The sequence below is a fragment of the Python bivittatus genome, unplaced genomic scaffold, assembly GCF_059951505.1.
Source record: "Python bivittatus isolate LINGU-HERP-01145 unplaced genomic scaffold, Pbiv_v1 ctg000010_np1212, whole genome shotgun sequence".
In the NCBI taxonomy this organism is placed as follows: Eukaryota; Metazoa; Chordata; class Lepidosauria; order Squamata; family Pythonidae; genus Python; species Python bivittatus.
The window spans coordinates 3,012,741-3,026,417 of NW_028277029.1; the positions used below are offsets into that span (position 1 = coordinate 3,012,741).

The 13,677-nt window shown below is 45.6% G+C and overlaps 1 protein-coding gene across 3 annotated transcripts in view; it reads right to left on the reverse strand.

Moving 5' to 3' along the window:
• The window catches only part of FBLN1 (fibulin 1), a 66,979-nt gene that overhangs the window by 29,433 nt on the left and 23,869 nt on the right, over positions 1-13,677 (reverse strand). For all 3 annotated transcript variants that reach the window (XM_088148687.1, XM_088148579.1, XM_088148631.1), the window contains exons 8-12: positions 10,355-10,492; positions 8,430-8,567; positions 7,941-8,084; positions 1,617-1,745; positions 406-531 (exon numbers count right to left, since the gene is read on the reverse strand). In XM_088148687.1, coding sequence (XP_088004813.1) covers positions 406-531; positions 1,617-1,745; positions 7,941-8,084; positions 8,430-8,567; positions 10,355-10,492 — 675 coding nt within the window. The remainder of the gene's footprint in view (positions 1-405; positions 532-1,616; positions 1,746-7,940; positions 8,085-8,429; positions 8,568-10,354; positions 10,493-13,677) is intronic.

Sequence of the window (13,677 nt, forward strand, 5' to 3'; positions counted from 1 at the left end):
AGACATCCCTGCCCACTGGTTCTCAGAAGAGGGCTATCATGTCCTTTCTCAGTTGCCCTTTCTCAAGGCTAAACCCACCCCGCTTTTTCAGTCACTCTTCATACAGTCCTCTTGTCATCCTTTGCCCCACCTCTTCCAATTTCTCTGAATCCTTCTGAAAGTTTGGTGTCCAGATAAGACCCAGCACTCCAGGTGGGGTCTAACCAAAGCAGAATCAAGTGGAATGGCTACTTCCTGTGATTCAGAAATTATTCTTCTGCTCACGCAGCCTACAACTGTATTGGTTTTCTTTGCAGCTGCATAACACAGCTGGCTCATGTGAGTAAATGTGTTGTCTGTGTGTGTCTGTGTGTGTGAGAGAGAGAGAGAGAGAGAGCATATACTTGGTGATTCAGAGCACCTTACCGTCACAAGACCTCCCATCAGATGAAAGTCTGAATCCCACTGCACAGCTACAATAATACGACCCAGCGGTATTTTCACACTTGTGTGCACAGAGGCGACCAGGGTATCGGCGGCATTCATTAATATCTGGGGAGACGAATAAGCCACGGTTAACTTTTCTGTGCCTAGGTAGCAAAACTGGGTGTCCTTAAAAACATTTTATCCATTTCGTCTGAACAATCATGTCGCTGTGATTTAACTCCCCCTTAAACCCAACGTGTACCCTTCAAAAGATATTGGCCCTACAAAGTATCTCCCAAATTTCAATCCGAATCAAAGGGCATGAATCATAATCAGGCTGGGGAGGACAAATGCCCTCCAGATTTCCTCTCTTAAAATATATCACCTACCGAGTTCTCAGAACCGGACCTCCTTGATTGCTGCCCCTTCCTCTGAAACACCATTTCCCTGGAGAGTCAACTTGCTCCAATATTTTTCAGATTTAGAAAAACTTCTAATTTCAGCAAGCCTTTTTTTTGGGTGGGGGGAGATGAATTGAGAGAGACTGCTGCAGTGTGTGAGAATATGACTACTGTCGATGGTTTTTTATTGTTCCTTGGCATAGGAATATTTTGCTATTATTGTGCTCAATTTGTGGGTGTTCATGTTTGTGATTTATCTGGGCCTATTTTCTTAGTTGTTTTTATCTGGTTCAGGCATGGTGCGACTGTAGGATGCTCAGAGACAGTCCTTGATTGGACCAGCATAGAATCAGATCAAATCAAAAATAAAAATAACTGAGTTGGAACAAGACAGCATTTCTTCCTGGGCCAACGTGGCCATCTAGTATTCTAGGACCATCTGAGCTCCAGAAACTCAGACTATTGTCTGATAGGAAGATAATATGGGGTGATTCTGAAAGGTGGCTTTTCCAGGAGGGGGCAGGGGGGGCTATTGTGGAGAAAAATATATTGCTCTTGCCTTTTTTCCAGCCCATTCTCACAGGAACAAATAGGGCACTCATAATAACAGGCTACCTCCAAACAGATGGACATGTCCTGATTCCCACCACGCCCTAAGACAAAGACAACCTTACTGGAAGGTCGAGCATCTTGAAACACAGCCACTGGGTGCAACAAAGTCAACAACGAAATACGAATTTGCTGCCCCAATGGCCTGTTCCATTCCAATCTATGCCCGATGGAACGACACAGTTGACCCCTGGCTCTTACCTGTGCAAGTTCTGCTGATGCCATCAAAATAGTAGCCCGCCTGGCATTGACAACGGTAGCTCCCAGGGGAGTTGATGCAGAGGTGACCCTCCCCGCAAGGCTGGGGGATTGCTGAACACTCATCTACGTCTTGGGGAAGGGAAGAGAAAGGTTTGAAGAGTCATGGGAGGGGAAGGGAGAATTGCTGGGAGTAAGCGATGTACAAACTTAGACGACGATGATGATGCAAAGAAAGGCAAAACTAACAGGGAGGAGGGCAACCAAGTCAGAGGGCAAGAGCGTGCCCTGGGGCTAATTTTGCATGACCTTCATAGTTTTTATTCTTTCCAGCCCAGTGGAACTCTCGAAAGAAAGCATGCATTTTCATTTGTTGACATTTAGATTTTAAATTTATATCTACTTTTCCTTGTGCCTGGCTATTTAGCATCTTATTCCGCGATAAAAACACATTCCAAAGAATTAACCAGCTGTTTAAAGGGTTTTTTTAAAAAAAAACCTCTGCTTTCTCTCCAACCCAACAGAGGGTTGGAAAGAAAGAAGGGAGGCTGGTCCCTCTCCAGCATCAGGAGGATTCTTCAAAACTGGACTCATGAATGGGATCAAATTTCGTGGGGTGCGGAAGCCGGCAAAAGAAAGATCAAGTTACAGACCAGGCTGGGTTTGGCTGGGGGCTGCAGAGAAAAATCCCCCTCCCCAAATCTCCCAATGCATCCTCATGGGAGGGGAGGTCGGGCAGGGGCTTGGAATGTTGGCAACTGCTCCATTCTAAGCCCGCCTCTTCCCTCCCAGTCATGTGACCCACAGGAGCTACCATTAAGGGGTGGGAAAGAATTCCCGGATCCAGGTTTGGCAAGCTTTTCCTACCTCATTTTTCTTGAATTTCCAAAGAAATTATTTTCCAGCCAGCTCACCATTGCACTTAGGGACAACAGACTAAGAATATGGCTTGAAATGAACAAGGGATTCCACTAATCTATCTTTTAGGACTTCCCTGATTGGTCCTCTCTCCCTTCTTACGGAGAACCATAAAAAGAGACTTTCCGGGAGGAAATCTTTGCTCTTTTGGAATGAGAACTAATGGCTGGAAACACCTTGGACTCTTTTTTGAATTGTTATCGACTCATCTTGCTGTAAGTGTAGTTTTTCACTGTGTTGCTTCACTGTTTTGGTTTTAGTTACTATTTATCACAGGGACAGGTAGGTCCTTCCCAGCCCTGGTGAAAACCCTCAAAAGATTTCACAACTGAAAAACGTTATGCAGAAAAATCCCCCAACGTGCAACACAAACCCCAGAACATTTAAACCCAAAGGAGTTAAAACCTCCCATTCCTAAAGCACTGAAACCCAGATTGTGAAAAATGCTGGTAGAAAAATAATGCCTGGGGCAGGAATAATTAGAGTGGTGGAGCAATTCTTGAAGGTGCCCATCATGACGAACTTTTGCGCCACCACTTTATATATATTCACTGCAAGTATTGGCCAGGTGGAACGAGGGAATGACAATTGCCCTCTTCCAGATGACTCATAATTCCCAGTTTACCAACTTTTAGTTAAAAAGACGAGCAAGGGCAGACCCCCCCCGCCGAAAAACTGCGAGGTCAGCTAAAAGCACTGTCACATTTTAGAAGTCCAGTTCCTGCTTTCCATATTCTTTAATCAACGAATGACCAGCCACAGAAATGACTGGCAAACACAGTATGGGGAGAAGGAAATGTATTCCTTGAAGAATGAAAAACCTTTAAAAAAGAAGAGAAAAAAAATTCCTGATAGCGATCATTGCTGCCCTGTTGTTGTTTAAAGGAGGAGGAGAAGAAGGAGGAGGAGGAAGAGAAGGAGAAGGAGAAGGAGAAGGAGAAGGAGAAGGAGGAGGAGAAGGAGGAGGAGAAGGAGGAGGAGGAGGAGGAGGAGGAGGAGGAGGAGGAGGAGAAGGGCGGGCAGCAGCAGGAAGGACATGAGGAGAAGGAGAAGGAGAAGGAGAAGGAGAAGGAGAAGGAGAAGGAGAAGGAGAAGGAGGAGGAGGAGGAGGAGAAGCAGGAGGAGGAGGAGGAGGAGAAGCAGAAGGAGGAGGAGGAGGAGGAGGAGGAGGAGAAGATTATTAGTGGTGCTTGTGAACGGTTGTCTCTATCCCAGAAGAAAGTAGGAATAAAGACAGGAATTCGGAATATTTCTAATGCAAGCCTGGCTTTTTAAAAATGTGTGTGTTTTTACACATTTTCAGCACTTCAGATCATTACTGTATAGGACAGTGTTTCTCAACCTTGGCCACTTTAAGCGGTGTGGACTTCAACTCCCAGAATTCCCCAGCCAGCCATGCTGGCTGAGGAATTCTGGGAGTTGAAGTCCACACCGCTTAAAGTGGCCAAGGTTGAGAAACACTGGTATAGGCGCTCAACAGTTGGACAGCACTAAGAGACCCACAAGCTACATCAGCCCTACAAGGCAGCCTGGTCTTGCTACCCCAACCCTGCAAAATTCCCCGGGTCGATTATCCGTATCTGCATTGGGTGCGTCTCTCTCTGTGCGTGCACACCGACACCTGCATACGCATTTATCAGAAATGCAGCAGCGGGGGACGAGTTTTAGCAATGAAATTTATCAAGAAGAGACTTGTGGTGGACGTATGTACAGCAATGAGCAAGGCTGGTGCCCTCTTTGTTTCATCTCTCCGTTTGAACTGTTTCCTTCAAGTGCTCAGAAATGCACCAAACCAGGATAGAGAGATGTTCTGGAGACACCTAGATCTCTTCTAGATGCTGCAAGAAGAAAGCCATGTTAAATTAGGGCAGCCAAACCTCAGCGATAGCCCCTTTTAAGAGTAACACATTTACAAACATGCGTACCTTTAAGAAAACTCTTGCCTTAAAATAAATTTCTTAGTCTTAAAAGGTGCGCTTTCTGATTTTTAGATCTCTTTTTTATTACTCGGAGAATTGAATCTAGGGGACAGGGAAAAGATCCAGTTTTTAATTGATATTCTACCTGTTTACCTTTTTCTCCAGCACAGCGGTTAAGAGAGATGTGAATAACTGAAACGCTGACCATACACTGCCACTAATACAGAGAATTCAATCCAGCCCAGTAGAGAAGTCGATTTAAAGTCTGAATATGGATGCGTTTACTTTCGCATAGAAAGCAACGGGGCTCAATCCCTTATCCCTTTTCCAGAAAAATCATGCAGCTTCACCAGGATGAAGAAAGGAGCCTCACCAAAAATATTCGACGTATTCTTAAGACAGCTGTTTGCATTTTGGCCAGGGAATACGACACAAAGCAAGTAGAAAAACAGTCAGGTGGGTTAAAGCGCTGGGGTTTTGCCCAGAAACAAAAATCACACCCTTATATTGCAAGTTCAGGAAAATTCCTGCTGACATGGTCAATATTCACTTGGCGCTGTCTGCGAGCTCCGTTCCTTAAGTTAAAGCCAGCAGGCCTTCTCTTAAGCAGAGGGAGCGCGTGGGCTCGGAGAGGGAATATGGAAAGCAGGAACGCTTCTGCAATTCAGCTTTTTGCCATCAGGATGTTCACGGATTTCCTTCTGAAAAATTCAGATATTTCACAGGCATTTTGCCTCCCCGGAGAAGCCAGCCCTGTGAGTCCACAGCTCAAATATTACTCCGCTTCCTGGCGTCTTTGGGCCATTTCCATCCCGGGTCCACTATTAAAATAAAACTGAGATGGAATGTTTGGAGAAGCGATCGAAAGCTCACCAGAGAAACAGAAAGGAGGAAAAAGTGACTAACTCCAGCCTATTCATACAAGAAAAGAAATAAAAAACGGGGAAGGTATTAAGGCTTCATGGAATGCAAAGTTAAGAATTTCGTTGTGCAATATGTAGTTAATATGAGACTCCATAATGAGACTGCAATGGGTCAGAATCCATTCTTTTTTTATGAATTCATCATGAAGGATAAAGAGAACTCGGTTATTCGTCGGGCACCAAATACTGGGGAAATGGATGGTGGTCACCGTCAGGTTTAAGCACTTCAGTGGGATTTAGATAGCTAATCATGGGGTGAAGTATTTGGATCCAAAGCAGACAACGTGGCTTCTGATCCGGCACAAAGCCCCTATGCCCACTTTGGATCTAAATTCTGCAGATGTCTAACAATTGGTGCATCATGCTGTGTTTTTGTTTATTTGCTTGTTTATTTATTTATTTAATAAATGTATATGGCCGTCCATCTCGCTGAACGTGGCTCTGGGTGGGGTACAACCAACACTTAAAACAATGCCATAGCTGTTTAAAAAAAAACCCTTAAAAATATAAATAAAAGCAGGATTGAGGGAGAAGAGCATCCATCAAAACACAATGTAAGCATTGCGCAGGCTCCCCGCGGGGTCCCCAAGGCTGCTGCAGAAGCCACGTTTTCAGGGGCTTCTGAAAGGCTAACAAGGATGGGGCCGACCTCACCTTGGGAGGGGATGATCTTCCAGAGGGTGGGAGCCACAGCTGAAAAGGCAAGCCGTCTGGGTCCCGTCAGATCAAACTCTTTAGCAGACGGGACCCGCAGCATACCCCTCCTGCTGGGCCTGACGGGACGGGTAGGAGTAATCGGGAAGAGGAGGTCCCTCAAACAGCCTGGCCCCATGCCGTGCAGGGCTTTAGGGTCGACGTTTCTGGATACTCTTCAAGGGCAGCCCCAGGTAGAACACATTACAGAGATCCACAGGACGAGACATTCACCGCATTGTTTAATTCGCCAGGGGTGGAGATATATAACTGAAGATCATCAGCACGCTGATGATCCCTCACCCCATGGCAACGGATGACCTCACCCGGCGGCTTCCTACAGATATTAAATAGGAGTAGAGAGCGTACCAAACCGTGCAGCACCCCACATAGTAGGGGCCAGGGGCAGGACCTCTCACTCCCCATCAACACTGACTGATACCGGCCTGTAGGAAGGAAGAGGACCAGCCCAATACTGTGCCGCCCACTCCCAACCCACGGAGCCAGTCCAGAAGGATACCACAGTTGATGGTACTGAAGGCCAAGACGTTCAGCTCCGCCCCTGATGCCCCCAAGGCCCCTACACCCCCCACCCCATGCCTTTCAGTTCCAAAACAGAGGATCCCCACATCTCACCACAAACAACCACCCACCACCTCCCGGGCAGAGAGACTGGGTCCCCTGGGCACTTCAGCACAAGCTCTCAGCGCCGCAGGGAGACCCCAAAGCTCACTCTTCTCTACAAATACTCAGCAATGTCCTCCCCCCACCAGCCACACTCGCCAGGCTAGCTTAACACCTTCCACACCAACACCCCAATTCCCCTCACGGCTCTCACCGGGGAGGCAGCCAAAACAACCCAGCATCCAAAGCACAGCTCCACCAACCGTCACCACATCGTCCACTAGGCAGCTTCCGTACACAAGAGGAACGACCAAAAGCTGGTCGCCATGCTCTCCTTTTTGACCTGTGCCGCGAAGAAGGCAAAATGGCTGCCATAGGAAGAGAGTCCACAGCAGTTCCCAAGCACCCGCTTTCCTCGGCCACCACTCCCTCCCAACATAGCCAAGCACCCTCTCCAACCGAGAGGCAACAAAGTGATCCTCCAAGTTCTGGGAAGCCCAACGCGGACTTTGTGGAAAATATCAAGTCACACCACCCGTCCCTGATGTAAGCCGGGCAGATGTCATGCCCCTGACATCATCGCTGCTGCCATTGCCCTGGCACTGATATGCCTCCCAGAAAAACCCATCGGCGAAAAGGCCCCAGCGAGCAAAGCGCCCCTCTCACTGCCACCGCCACCTGGACCTCCAGCGATATCTGGTACCGCTTCGATGTCCACCTGTCAGCCAGAGCCACGTCCGTCCAGCAACTCTCCTCCAGAGCAGCCCGAGCACAGCTCCCACCAACAGTAGAAATTTGTGGGGGAAACGGCTCCACGCAGCTTTGTTCCCATGCAGCAAACAGCCTAAGGAGAGCGAAGGACGCGGTCCAGCTGACCCGGCTCCGGATCCAGCCCAGGGCAACCCAGTCCAGCCCGGCAGAACGGACCAGGTGGGTGCAGACGCCAACCAACCAATGTACTCCTCAACTCAGAAACATACAAAACCCTCTGTGACTTACAAAATGCCTTCTGTCGCATACAAATCCCTCCATTCATTTGGAGCCCACGTTACACGTCCACCGCTCTCACCGCCATCTTGCCACATGTAGTCGGTTGGTGTTAGATTAGGACCCTAGTTTACCAAACGCCACCTTGGTGCCAGCTAAACCTTCTCAGCACAGCCCACTGAAGGACGTCCACGGAGGTGAAGCAGAAGCCAAACGCCAGAATAAACACGGTGGGGACAAGACGTGGCTATCTCAGTACTCACCAACACATCTGGTCCTCTCTTCGTTCAGGTGGTAGCCTCTTCCACAGTTCGGGATGTTCCTCTGGCAAGCAAACGAGCCATCTGTGTTGATGCAGGACTGCCCAGCAGGACAAGGAGCAGCAAGAGTCACACATTCATTAATATCTGCAAAAATGCAGCCATGGCATTGGAGGGGAGAGGTGGGGCAAGACAAAAGAGAGGAAAATCAATTCTTCAAAACATTGCGGAAAGCGCTACTTGCAAACGCAAAACACGTACAGTGGGGACAACGTCAGAAGTGGAGGGTACCTCACAAGCTATGGTCAAAAACTCAAAATGGCCATGGTCACAAAACTCCAGAGGGTGGCCACGGTGCTATAACTGAAGCTCCACCCATTTTTATGGGTGCTTCAGTTGCACCGGCACGGCCACCCTCTGGAGTTTTTTGACCAGAGCTTGAGGACACCCCTGGTAGTTGAAGCAGCAGAGCAGGTCAGCTGCACGTCTTACCAATACAGCTGCCGAGAGCATCTTGTATAAAGCCGATCTTACACTGTTGTTTGGGCCGGCAACGGAATGATCCAGGCGTATTCTGACAGATAAAATCGGGGAGGCAGTTATGAGTACCAGTCTCACACTCGTCAATATCTGGCACGTCACAAAAGAAAGAATGGGTTAGCACGAGGTCTCCCGGAGCCATCTTGTCATGACCGAGATAAAAGCAATTGTTACGCTGGACAGATCAAGCCTGTTTTGGGGCTACGCTGATAGTGTCGGATGGTACAACGGGTGCAGCCTCACACTCCTTAATTTAAGAGGAGTGGGGAAACAGACTCAATTCCAGCCGTAGAGCTAGATTAAAAATAACCCCCTCCCTTCTCCAGATTTTCTGCATCTCAAACTACAATTCTCAGGGGTTTTTGGGGGGTGGGGATTGGAGGGCAGGGGGAATCTATATACATCTTACTGTTCATTGACCTAAACTCAATTCCTGACTTGGAACCTATTTGGAAGTGATTTCTAGTGGAATGTGACTGCAATAAAGAAATAAATCTTTTGAAGTATGTGGAATTTGTCAACTTATTGAGAGTTATGGATTCTTGAGACAGAACTGAAATATATTCTACAGGATGGCAAAGATAAATCTGCATCTGTTTTGGCACAACAGATTCTTGATGCTTTTCCTCTGCACTCTGCAAATTTACTGTTATGATACGATGGCCTTTGAAACGCCTTATAATTAAGACTTGGATGTAGCTCTGTTGTTGTGCTGAACAGGGCCAATCTGCTAAATAATAGTCCTCCTTTAGAAAACCAGAGAGGAAATTATAACTCCCTCACAAAATATCAGTTTAAAATAATCCATATCTTGCTCTTTGAATGACATTAAATGTTTGGTGGGGAACCTGGCCTGGAATTTCTGTAAATAGTTATAAAGGGGTAAGGGTATTATTTCTAGAAAGCATGCATGGTTGGGGCGCTGCTTATTGCAAGGGGTTGTTATAATGACTGGCATTTCATCTTTCTGCTTAAAGTCTCCTGAGTCAACATTCTTCTGAAGACCAGAAGATCTCATCGCCAGCAGTTTCTCAACAACACTGCCTCTCTGCTTCAGATCAGTGGTGCAATATTGGTGTTCTTTCCAATGTTGCTGAGCCATAACTCTAAGCACCCATCACCATTCGCCATGCTGGCTGGGGTGACGCAAGTTGTAGCTGGCCATAACTCTTGATGGGGCAGGGCATGGATTTCACACTCCGACTAGACGCTCTGGGTCAGCAACCAGGACATTCCCATTTCTAACACAAGGGACCTCTTGGTTTTATGAATGGGGAGGAAGGCTACCCACTGATGGTTTCCTCCAGAGGGGAGGTAAAGATGGGCTCGCGGAAAAGTTTGGCAGGCATTTAACAGATGGGGAGGTTCAAGTAATACTGAGAAGAACCCAGAAAAGAGCCCATTTGGGGAGATGGGGCTTAAAGCAATTCCCTGAAATTTGGCCTGGGTGGGAACCAGGGCTGGGGGAAGGGTACATTTCAGGCAAAGCTGCCCACCCCCACTGAGGCTCTGCTACAGATTGTGCCACATGCCAAATCTTTGCTACAGACTCATGGCTCTTTGCAGCACCAAAGGAGTCAGTTGGTAAACACAGATGCTTCTGTTTCTCAGGAACCCCAGGACATCTGCAAGGGGATGTGCCCCCCAAAAAACCCCAAGAAGGCAGCCACAACCTTTTTAACCTCCCCTGTGGACACCCCTGGGAAGAAGATCTGCAGACAAGCTTCTGCCTTAACAAGAATCACTGCAAACATGAGTGTACATCGGGCAAACATCGTGCAGACCTAATGCTGTCACATTCAAGAGAGCAAAAACGGTTCATCATCTAGAACCGTTCTGCATTTGGTAAATCTCTGCCGTTTCCAGGCAAAACATACCTTTGCAGAGATTGTGCTCCGTCAACTCATAACCGGTCCCACAACTCGTCTCCCGCTGGCAACGGAAAGAGCCCACAGTATTGACACAGACCTGCCCGATGCTGCAGGCACTGACTGAGGTGATGCACTCATTAATATCTACAAAGAATGAAGATGAAAAGCTCTGAAATTGCCATTTTTGTGGTAGCGTCCCATTTTCTGTACAACAGACCTAAAAACCGTTGTCGGTATTGATCAGCATCTATGAGTTGGTTCTCAGGGTGGTAAACACTTTAGAAATCCTTGTTATATGAGAAAGAAATCCGAGTTAAAGAAAACTAGACAGAAGATAAAATTACTCTGTTTAAAGTAATAATTGAGAAAGTTGGGTTAAACTAGAGCAGTGTTTTTCAAACGTGGCAACTTTAAGATGCGTGGACTTCAACTCCCAGAATTCCCCAGCCAGCCATGCTGGCTGGGGAATTCTGGGAGTTGAAGTCCACGCATCTTAAAGTTGCCACGTTTGAAAAACACTGAACTAGAACAACCAGGTCTGAGCTACAAAATCCACATGGCCATTAGATGAAAGACAGAAAAATGTTTTTGCTCTTTCTCTAATGCTGTTGACTTCCTGAACTCATGGCAGGTTGTCCATACACAGCTATATTGTCTTAATATCTTATTTTATAAATTCCCACTCTATAGCACAGAGTGTTGGCACAGACAGAACGCACAGGCTCTAAGTGGCCCAACAGAAAATAATTGAGCCATAGTTTGGCTGAATTTTAGCTTCGGTGAAAGCATTTTTTTCATTTCTCTTTCACTTTGGAGGTGTCATATATACAGTATGCCCGTTGTCCTTTTCTTCATATTCTGGGGTAAGTATCTCCTTAGTCAGATATTTGAGCGCACACAACAAATAATGATTTTTCTACCATCCACAATTTTCCAGCATAATTCTTGAGAGCAACAGTCCTCCTGTAACTTCAGCTATGCCCATGGCCAGACTGTTTGCAGAATTAGGTGTGCCTGAAGCCATTAACTACAATGAATGTCAAACAAAGTGATTGAATCTGCCTCCATATTAATATTAATTTTATTATTATTAATAATATTAGTATTTGTCACAACTGACAACCGTAACCCTTTATGGAGCTCCAATGGACATTGAAGAGTAGTTCTCTTCATGCAAACCGAGGGTGCAGAATCAAATCTGGGACCATAGTTGGGAGCTGAAACTGCTCACCCCCACAACACCAAAATGGCTTTGTGGGACAAAAACGCTACACCAAAATTGGCCTCCAAGTCAAAAGAAATGCTATTGGGAAAAGTGGAAATTTTGCCCAAGTGAAGAGAACCAACAGAAACCCAGCGTTGCTTGAAAGAAAAGCAAAGAGATTGCGAGGAAAGCAAAATAGGGTCGAAAGGGTTATATATTGCTGATCATCAAAAGAGTTGATTACATCCTTTACATGCTTTAGAATAAGAAGGAAGATAATTAAAAAGCCAAAGGAGGAAGAAGAAATGAAGGATAAGAATGAATTCTTCGCGTTGGTCTTCACTACACTAGGCATCAGCACAAGCGAAAGCCTGAGTTGATATTTCCAGAAACTTGGAACAGTCGAGGTAAATAGGTGTAAGAGATGATCTTCTATGACTTGTTGACAAGCTGAGATCAAGCCAACTACTTAAGTCTAGACACATCCATCCAAAACCTATAAACAAACTCAAATGTGAAATCACTTATCTGTAAAAAGTTTATCCCTCAGATCAACCAGTACACCACAGGACCGAAAAAGGGCACCCATTTCTAAAAAGAAATCAACGGATGATCCAGGAAACTACAGGCCAGTCAGCTTAATGTCTCTTTTGAATAAATCAGTGGAAATAATGATTAAGGACCACGCTGCCATCTTTTTGCTAAAGAAGAATCAATGCAGACATCTGCTAAGATGCTTCTTGCCTCCCTGCCTTTTAAAGTTCACTGAGAGTATCAACAAGCATATGAAGTCATATAGTAAGCATTCTTACTCGGACTTCTAAACAGCCGTTGACAAATAAATGCCTGAGCAAATTCAGCAGTCAGGAGGAACAAGTCCGCCATGGATTAGTAACTGGTTAAAGAACAAAGCAGAGAGTAAACTTGTCTCAAAAAGGAAGGATGCAAACAATGGTGTTTTTGAAGGTTCTGCCTTAGAAGTGGGGCTTTTCAAGCATCCAGATGCAATTTGGAATTAAACAAGGAAACCAGATAAGAATGAAATTTTTCTCTTTTCTTAACAATAATCCAGAGAGTTGGGTTAAACTGAGACATTTGCTAACAACACCAAGTCATTTAGCATGGCAAACACAAGTTATGAGGCTGAAGGACTGCAAAATTATTTTCCCAAACTGGGGGGAAAAGACAACAAAATGGAAGCTGCCATTTAACTTTGGAAATAACCATGGCCAGGTTCAAACATCACTCCAAGCCCATAGTGGATGTAGTGAAAAAGGTAAATTTCACATTGCAGACTTTAAAGAAAGTGATTATAAGTAGAACTGTCTTTTCACAAATCTTTACGCAGTTACAGTTAGTTGCAGTAATTGCACCAAAGACATTGTAGAGTTGGAAAAGTTATGCCAAATAATCAAGAGGTAACAGGAAAAGTCAAAATGTTCAAGATTTTTAGTTGAGAGGAAAAGAGATGAGTAAGGAGAGACGGGTCAGTATAAAATTATTTACTGTGTATAGGAAGTGGAAATGAAGGTTATCTTCTTTTATAATCCTAGAAACAAGATCATCCTATGAAGATGAGTAGGAGGAGATTCAAAATAATTCTTTCTTCACCCACTATATAGCTAAACCAGTGTTTCTCAGCCTTGGCAACTTTAGGATGTGAGGACTGTAATTCCCAGAATTCTGGGAATGCTGGCTGGGGAATTCTGGAAGTTGCAGTCCCCACATCCTAAAGTTGCCAAGGTTGAGAAAACTGAACTAAACAATGGATATTGTGTTACAAGTTGTCAACTTTGTTGGCTTTAGAAGGGAATTAAATGATTTTATGGAGCATAAAGCCATCAAGATCCCAACACTTATATATTTCCTCCAATACTAAAGCCTCTCCACGGAAAACAGGTGAGTCAGTATTAATGAGGCACATCAGGCACAGGTGAGTCAGTATTAATGAGCTGGTTAGGATTTCTCAACAGCTTATGGTTGATCACTGCCCAACAGAATGATCTGATCTGGACAGGAGATAGGTCATAAAAAGTTAAGTCTTCCTTGAGTTGAACCAGACTTCAGGCACACCCATATAGTTTTGTAGCCTTCTTCTGGGTGACTTTCCAACTTCCTATCTAGC